The 9,105-nt window shown below is 43.5% G+C and overlaps 1 protein-coding gene across 1 annotated transcript; it reads right to left on the bottom strand.

The window, feature by feature from the left end:
* Positions 1 to 2,496: 2,496 nt before the first annotated feature.
* Positions 2,497 to 5,243, bottom strand: LOC135546080 (U1 small nuclear ribonucleoprotein A-like). The gene is made up of 7 exons (XM_064974214.1): positions 5,103 to 5,243; positions 4,669 to 4,744; positions 4,371 to 4,543; positions 4,059 to 4,235; positions 3,719 to 3,886; positions 3,454 to 3,542; positions 2,497 to 3,196 (listed from the first exon to the last, which is right to left on the bottom strand). The coding sequence occupies exons 2-7, from the start codon at positions 4,739 to 4,741 to the stop codon at positions 3,037 to 3,039; spliced, it is 840 nt and encodes a 279-aa protein (XP_064830286.1). The 5' UTR covers positions 4,742 to 4,744; positions 5,103 to 5,243; the 3' UTR covers positions 2,497 to 3,036.
* Between the last annotated feature and the right edge of the window lie 3,862 nt (positions 5,244 to 9,105).

Below are 9,105 nucleotides of genomic sequence, written 5' to 3'. Positions count from 1 at the left end.
AGAAAGTTGAAGGTCGTTTCTGGAGCCAAGGCTAATAGTGTTAGCGCAATACTGGAAGTCTACAAGAACAGCTAGCAGTAGCTCCAGAAGCGACCTTCAACTTCCTTCAAACATAAAAATGGTATCCTTGAGTTCATCTGACTCTGGGTAAGTAAAGAAGAAAAGGCTTAATGGCGAATGTGCAATAAAGATGGCAGCTCCCATGTATTTACCACAAATGCCTAATTTGCTAAGTTCGCCGTAGTGTACAATGCTCTCAGTTACTCTTTTTTAAAATATTGGCATTAGCACAGTGTACATGTTCCCAATTCTAGCTCCAAGACAGCGGCAATTTGAAAAAATAGATTGTGCTGATTTATCGGCTCACAGCCCACCTACTCACAGACATAATCAATGCTAAAGACATTCAAAGAGGAAACGTCTTAAATTAAATCTCGAAAACTTCTTTAAAGGAAATGAGCACAAAGGGAAAATAGCATTGATGAAATGGGCTATCCAGGCATTGCTGTCCGATTCATGCTAGGAATTAGATGAAACTGCAGTGGCTGAGGCCAGAAAGGGCAGAGAGTGAGTCAGCAATGATGATTTACGTGGTAGCACAGAGCCATTTGATTATGACACAGCGCTTCAGAAAGAAAGAAATCGCATTACTTTATAGATTATAATAATCAAATGTAAGCGTTATCCCAAATTGTTTTAATTGATTGCAGAATTATCAAGGGGAGTGCACAAACTCAAGTTCTTGCAAAAGTATAGACAAGAGGCCAAATCAAAGTTTGGACTACAGTCCCACCAGTCTGCCTACTGCAACATGTTGGGAAAAGCATAATATTTCTCACTGCATTAGTTAGTTAGACACATAGAGGACACAACATTGTATCTGTCCCATTATAGTGTCTGTGAGAGCATGGGCATTGACATTTTGATGTAGTCTATCTTCTTCTTCTACTACTACTTCTATGAGATGGTAAACAAACTGAAAGGGTACATATTGCCAGCTGGAGTGGGATGTTTGGGTCCTGTGTGGCTCAGTCGGTAGAGCATGGCGCTTGCAACGCCAAGCGTCGTGGGTTCGATTCCCGCTGGGGCCACCCATATGTAACAAAAAAAAAGTAGTGGCCCCAGCCGACTTGTAAGTCGCTTTGGACAAAAGCGTCTGCTAAATGGGATATATATATATGTTTGAACAGGTATGAAGCCACGGTTGGCAATTTACTGCCACCTGCAGTTACGGAAGGTTTGCTCACAAGTATAATTCATTGGCTGATGCATAGAGATGGAAAGAGACCTCATTATTATATCTGTGCCATTGTAGTGTCTGTGACAGGATGTGCAGCACATCTCCATTTTGAAGTAGTCCATTTTCTACTTCACAATTGGCTGATCCCTCCTGATGACCCAGTTGGACATGCCTCCAACAGGGTCACCAGGAGGAATCAGCCAATGAAGTTGGAAGTCCCACCCAGTTGACAACATTCAAATGGTGGAAGCCTTCAATGGCGCTGCCACTGTTAAATCTTTTGGCCACGAGAGGCCTTGATCATTCTCTATAGGCTGATCCCTCCTGATAAAATTGTTATCCTTCCTTAACCCATAGGAAGGCCCACCCAGTTCACTACTTCAAAATGGTGAAAGACCTCAATGGCACTGCCCATGCTGAAACTGGCTTTTGGCACAAGAGTCCATTCAATGTGGTTACACTAGACACGACATGGAAAACTCTGATAAACACTGCCCTCATCAGGGTGTTAATCATCATTGCAGCAATCGTGGTGGTTTTGATAGTGAAACAATGATTCAGTGAAAGATGTTCATGAAGTTACAGCAGGCCGTTTGAATCACTATAGATATAATTACATCTCTGGTCTAGAGACATTAATGCGCAAGAACCCATATCTGGGGCCATGCGTAACAAACATCTCAGAATAAGTGTTCGGAACTAAGACCAGGGGCTGTATCCACAAAGCATATTAGAGTAGGAGTGCTGATCTAGGATCTGTCCATATAATCATAGTCATGATCTAGAAGGCAACCCTCACCTAAGATCAGCACTCCTACCGAGATGCTTTTGTGGATAGCGGCCCAGGTCCCTCTTCTCTATGTAATATTAAATTGTGCTCGAGAAGGAAAGGCTTAAATTATAAGACAAGTTGGCTGACATTACAAAAAAGATGCACACGTCGATGGAGCCGGCAGACATACGTTATGATTTTGAACAGTCAGCTAGCAACAATGAGACACTGCCATGTAGGGAATTGTAGGTGGCTCATTTCAGTTGGTTTGGAGGCATTTATAATATACAACATTTGCTAGTTAACCAACAACGTATTTGCGAGAAGTGCTCATTGAGCAAATTGTATTTGTTTTCAATAAACATTGACACAATATATAGTTGTAATATAAGCCAACCCGGCCCGGTTTGCTCCATAGTTTTGTTTACAATACAGCCCTTGGCGTCTCCCCAGACATAAAAGCAGAAACCACCCACAGCATTAGTCATTAGAAAAGGTAGGTTTTAATCAAACAGAAACGCTCCAGGTACAATGTCTGGGTGAAACAGACCCCGGGTGCAATGCTTTTACAACATACAAAACATAAAAAATGTAAATATACTTACATACGAACACCAGATATTATCCTCAAAGAATGGGTGCAGAAACTGACTGAATTAAAAATGTTCTTAACCAGAGCTATGGACACGCAAATGTCAGCTAACTGTCCTGTTAACACCAAATCACTATACCAATATATTCCTTACACGTTATCATTTGAGCCTAGTGCCAGCATTGCAATCTTCAAAATGCTGACCTGTCTACGTCTGTGCTCTAAACCATCGGTACCCTTAAAATCAGACACAAGGCAAGTCATCTCCAGTTATTCTGTGTGTGTGTGTGTGTGGGGGGGGACAAGTAACACACTGCGCCTTCTTGGCAAAGGACAGGTTAGTAGTCAGGTCTGTGCTGGTATAGTGTAAGGTGAGGAGGTCTCTCTGGTGTGTGTGAGAGACTGTAAACCATTTAAGAGCTCTCTGGTGTGTTATTTCTTGGCGAATGAGATCTTCATGGCGTTGGTCTGGGTGATCTTGAAGCCCTGTAGTGCCTCCCTGGCCGCTCCAGCCTGCACGTCATTATCAAACTCTACAAAGGCGATGTCGTGGCGACCAGGTACCAGACGCACCTCTTTGAACCCAGGGAACCTGAAGTGGGAAAACAGTCAAGATCAGGACAGAACTTCAGGCAGACTTGTTAGAGACACACACATCAAGGGTCTATACTTGTCAACATACTCAATCTCACCATACACAAACACTAGTAGATAACAACCACAATATTGGAAACTGAAAACAGAACAGATGTGTTCCAATACTACGGAACATGGAAAAATAAACATTGCATTTTCACACTGCACCAAGGAGTATATGAGCAGGGGGGTATACAATGAGGAGGTACTAACTGGTTGAAGAGCATAGACAGCATGAGCTCGTTGGTCTCCTCTGGGAGGTTGGTGAGGAAAAGGATGTGGTTGGGAGGGTTTTCTGCAACCTGGAGGTAAAGAAGATTACATTTGTCAATGTAATGAGTTAGTGAGATTATACAGTAAGACGAACTTCAAACAAACTCATGATTACAACATTCCACTAAACAGACCCACTGTTTAATTAATAAAAAGGACGCTGACAAGATATAAACTAACACTGATAAACACACATGATCCATACCTGGGCGTGGGGCATTTGCCCTGGCATCATCCCACCGGGAAGCATGGCACCAGGGGGCATCCCCCCAGGGCCCATCCCAGGAGGTGGCATCATTCCTGGTGGGGGCATGTAAGGGGGCTGCCCTGGCATTTGCATCATACGAGGAGCCCCGCTCATAGGTGGCATTCCCTTCAGAAAAAATAAAATAATGTTCAATGAACTCAGCCGCATTATCAATTACCAATACACGTGGAATAACACAATCTGCCATTTTAGATAGACATGTCTTTAAGAAAACATGTTACGCGCATGGCTAACAGTGGCTACAAAAGGTGGTTCTGTCTCACAGTAGAACACTTACAGGCATGGGTGTTGGAACTCCAGGCCCCATGGGTACTACAGGGGTTCCTGGCACACCCTTCTTGGCCCCTGCAGCCTCTGGGCCCTTGACCCTCTTCTCCTTCTTGCGGTCGCGCTCCACGTAGGTGCCCTTCATTTTAGCGATGATGTCAGAATCCCCTTTGGCGTACCCAATACGCTGTGACAAGAAAGAGGTATAGTTGACAACAGGACTATTTAAAGGACAGGGCTGCATACTGGAGAACCATCATTCTCTAGATAAAACATGTGTCAGGCTAGCTGATGTGTACCATGTGTATTGGCAGTAGCTCACCATAGGTTTGTCATAGAATGGGAACCCCTGCATGGAACGCAGGGCATTGGAGGCGCTGTTGACCTCCTTGAAGATGACAAAGGCCTGACCCCTCATCTTCAGGGAGCGGGCAACCAAAATGTCAAGGATTTGACCAAACTGAGAGAAAATGGCGTACAACGACTTCTTCAGTTCTGGGGGACAAAGGGTACAAACAAGACATGTTTAGGCAAGGAGCCGTTGGCATGGTTGATGGGTAAACAAATAGATATCAGGGCAAAATAGTAACTAAAAATGGGGGGGGATATCCAGATCTAACCATCTTTTTTAATCTTCTCGTTGAGGTTGTTGATGTATATGGTGTGGTTGAGACGCATATCCGGAGCAGCCATCTTCTGTGAAATTAAACAAATGGGTCATTTAGAACACATGTCAACTAACGATACTTTTAGCGCACTATAACCTCCTTAAAGTAGCTAGCTAACTTACGTAGCTATATGTAAAATAAGGTGAGAGCTAACGATAGCTAGTTTTAACCATTAACCAGGTGTTTTACAATTAAAAAGTAGACAGTTAACTAAAAAAGATAACTAGCTAGTTACCATTTGTTAATGTTAGCTGCTGGCTAAGTTAGCTACTACAGATAAGTTAACGTTAGTTGACAGACGCACGCCATCAATGTCCACTCATTTTCCCAAACTGGTGACTTGCATATTAGAATAAATAAATCAATAATTGAGACGTTGTATTTACCTTTCAGTACTGAGATGCACAATATAATCGGCCTCGAAAGAAATGAATGAAACGAGTACCCGACAACCCACTTTTTATTTCTGCTGGAACTTGCTACTTGCTAACATCGTATACGTATAAAGCCTTAACAGCTAACAATGCCAACTATTTTTGATTGGCTGGTGTAATTTCCGGATCCTGTCCAGAATAGATTTTCATTGGATTATTTTAGCCACCCCGTTAACATCATTGGATATGATGTGCTAAATTTCAGACGCTCCCGCCCATTGGTAACATTCTGCTCATTCACGAGAGTCAACCTAAGCAAGATGCTGCGCAGATGCTCTAATCTGTAAATCAGCAGCGTAGCCTAGTGGTTAGAGCAGTAACCGGAAGGTTACAAGTTCAAACCCCCGAGCTGACAAGGTACACATCTCTCGTTCTGTCTGTCCCTGAACAGGCAGTTAACCCACTGTTCCTAGGCCGCCATTGAAAATAAGAATTTGTTCTTCACTGACTTGCCTAGTTAAATAAAAATGTACTTTCACATCCAAAGAAATAGGCTTTAACATATCCTTATGATATTATCATCGTGCAATCTACTGCGTTTGAGAGCAATCTGTATGTTTCAAACAGCTATTATTCGGTTCAAAAGATGAACTACTTTTCAATTATGTTGTTATTGATAGCAAGCTAGCTAAGTAGTTCTTCTGTTCTGTAAAAATACTGTAGGAAATGCCACATTGTAGCCGCTTTCAATGAATGCCGTGTTTGTTACCAAACATGGCTTTATTCAGCTACCTAGCTAGCAGCTACTAGTCCTAACATGTAACAACTTGAAAATAGCTCTCAGGTCTGCACTTGAAGTCGTCTCATTACTGAACTCAACTAAAACAGACATGCAATAAAGTCAATGTTAATCAAACTGCATGTCATATGCACATATTTCAGAAATGTTTTTGGAACTTTAGTCATGATGTAACATACAGTGCATTCGGAAAGTATTCAGACCCCTTCCCTTTTACACATTACGTTACTCCTCATTCTAAAGTTGATTATTATTTTCCGTCATCAATCTACACACAATAACCCATAGTGACTAAGCAAAAAAAAACGTTTTTAAAAACAGAAATACCTTATTTACATATGTATTCAGACCCTTTGCTATGAGACTCGAAAATGGGGTCAGGTGCATCCTGTTTCCATTGATCATCCTTGAGATGTTTCTACAACTTGATTGGAGTTCACCTGTGGTAAATTAAATAGATTGGACATGATTTGGAAAGGCACACACCTGCCTATATAATGTCCCACAGTTGACAGTGCATGTCAGAGCAAAAACCAAGCCATGAGGTCAAAAGAATTGTCCGTAGAGTGCCGAGACAGGATTGTGTTGAGGCACAGATCTGGAAAGGGTACCAAAAACATTTCTGCAGTATTGAAGGTCCCCAAGAACTCAGTGGCTTCCATTTTTAATTGGAAGAAGTTTGGAACCAACAAGACTCTTCCTAAAGCTGCCCACCTGGCCAAACTGAGCATTCGGTGGAGAATGGCCTTGGTCAGTGAGGTGACCAAAAACCCGATGGTCACTCTGACAAAGCGCCAGAGTTCCTCTGGGGGGTGAACCTTCCAGAAGCATAACCATCTCTTCAGCACTCCTCCAATCAGGCTTTTATGGTAGAGTGGCCAGACGGAAGCCACTTCTCAATAAAAGGCACATGACAGCACTCTTGCAGTTTGCAAAAGGCACCTAAAGGTCTGGTCTGGTGAACCCAAGATTTGAACTCCCTGGCACCATCCCTACGGTGAAGCATGGTGGTGGCAACATCATGCTGTGGGGATGTTTTTCAGTGGCAGAGACTGGGAGACTAGTCAGGATTGAGTAATATATTGTTTTTTGTAAGATTCACCTTCCAACAGGACAACGCAGGAGTGAGTGGCCCAGCTAGAGCCCTGACTTGAACCCGATCAAACATCTCTGGAGAGACCTGAAAATAGCTGTGCAGCAATGCTCCCCATCCAACCTGACCGTGGTTGAGAGGATCTGCAGAGAAGAATGGGAGAAACTCTCCAAATACAGGTGTGCCAAGTTTGAAGTGTCATACCCAAGAAGACTCTGGACTGTAATCGCTGCCAAATGTGCTTCAAGAAAGTACTGAGTAAAGGGTCTGAATACTTTCTGGATGCACTGTATCTAGACATTAGATGTAGAAGCTCTGACAGTAAGTTAAGCAATAAGGAGCTCAATTAATAGGCCTCCTACACAGTAATGTTTTATTTATAGTACACAAATTAAGCAAATTTCACTTAATCATTAATGCAACTTCACTGTTTCTGTCCATAAAATCAGCGCTGTAGTGATCATGTGGGAGTTGCCACTACAAATAGAACACAAATGCAAGAAAAGAGATGACGCTCTGAGCTATCCCATCAAGACCAAGCTACAGACTACTGTGATATATCCATTGTTCAATAACTAATTTGTTACCAGCTGGCAGTAAGAAACTCTGTTTTGTGGTGTGGCTGACTGTTTACTGGTTGATGTAGTTTCAGGAAAGACCTGCAGTGGATGCTGTTCCCTCATCCAAGACAGCCCACATTAAGTCACGTAAAGCTTGATTTCGTCTTTTCAAAATGTAATATTCCTCCATTGAAGGAATCACTGATTTGACGTGTGAATTAATCTTTTTTGATGTCTTTTGTTGGTAGTTTTGTCATTAAATGTGATGTTATACTTCCTAAGGTACATACCCCTGTCTGGCAGATCACCTACCACAGCCCCCTCAGTGTTTCCATGTACACCATAGTCCAGACAGCGATGGACAGGGGCTACACAGTACAGGGGGATATGTTATCGGGTAATGCTTTAGCCATCTGTGCTGCATACACTGAACAACAGCAGAGCTGTACCGTATTAGTGAGGTTAGTGTGTGTGCTTTATTCGGGGTTACAGCACCCTGGCTTCCCCCCTGTCTCTCCCAAGATTCCGTTCACTTGGTCCCCAGCTGCTGACTGGGCATTCTGGGACCTCAGGCTCCGCTTCACCACTGCTCCCATATTGGTTCATCCGGATCTGTCCCGTCAGTTCATGGTGGAGGCCGATGCTTCGGGAGTGGGGGCTGTCCTGTCCCAGGATTTTGCCCTGGAACCCAAGTTACATCCCTGTGGCTTCTCCCGCCGCCTAAATGCCAGGAGAGGAACAACGATGTGGGGAATTGTGAGCTTCTCGCGGCGAAGATGATGTTGGAGGAGTGGAGACACTGGTTGGAGGGGGCGGAACATCCGTTCATTGTGTGGGCAGACCACAAGAACATGCTGAGCGCTTGTTGGCTGCGTTTCCTTCACTCTGCGGTCCATCTCATCCCAAACCATCTCAATTGGGTTGAGATCGGGTGATCGTAGAGACTAGGTAATCTGATGCAGCACTCCATCACTTTCCTTCTTGGTCAAATAGGCCTTACACAGGCTGGAGGTGTGTTTTGGGTCATTATCCTGTTGAAAAACTAATGCTCGTCCCACTAAGCGCAAACCAGATTGGATGGTGTATCGCTGCAGAATGCTGTGGTAGCCAGTCTGGCTAAGTATTCATTGAATTCTAAATAAATCACTGACAGTGTCACCAGCAAAGCACTCCCACACCTCCTCCTCCATGCTTCATGGTGGGAACCATGATCATCCTTTCTCCTACTCTGCGTCTCACAAAGACACTGCAGTTGGAACCAAAAATCTCAAATTTGGACTCATCAGACCAAAGGGCAGATTTCCACCGGTCCAATGTCCATTGCTTGTGTTTCTTGGCCGAAGCAAGTCTCTTATTAGTGTTCTTTAGTAGTGGTTTCTTTGCAGCAATCCAACCATGAAGGCTTGATTCACGCAGTCTCCTCTAAACAGTTGATGTTGAGATGTGTCTGTTACTTGAACTCTGAAGCATTTATTTGGGCTGCAATTTGAGATGCAGTGAACTCTAATGAACTTGTCCTCTGCAGCAGAGGTAACTCTAGGTCTACCTTTCCTTCCTCATGAG

Source organism: Oncorhynchus masou, chromosome 9 (assembly GCF_036934945.1).
Source record: "Oncorhynchus masou masou isolate Uvic2021 chromosome 9, UVic_Omas_1.1, whole genome shotgun sequence".
NCBI lineage: Eukaryota > Metazoa > Chordata > Actinopteri > Salmoniformes > Salmonidae > Oncorhynchus > Oncorhynchus masou.
Note: the sequence above shows the minus strand (reverse complement) of the source record. Positions and strands in the feature narration are given on the sequence as shown.

Excerpts from the sequence above, each read along its gene's own strand:
- LOC135546080 (XM_064974214.1), bottom strand. The coding sequence starts at position 4,741 with ATGGCTGCTCCGGATATGCGTCTCAACCACACCATATACATCAACAAC. Across the intron at positions 3,887-4,058 it reads GAGTTCCAACACCCATGCCT|GGAATGCCACCTATGAGCGG; the intron begins GTAAGTGTTCTA and ends TTTTTTCTGAAG. Across the intron at positions 3,197-3,453 it reads CTGTCTATGCTCTTCAACCA|GTTCCCTGGGTTCAAAGAGG; the intron begins GTTAGTACCTCC and ends TTCCCACTTCAG.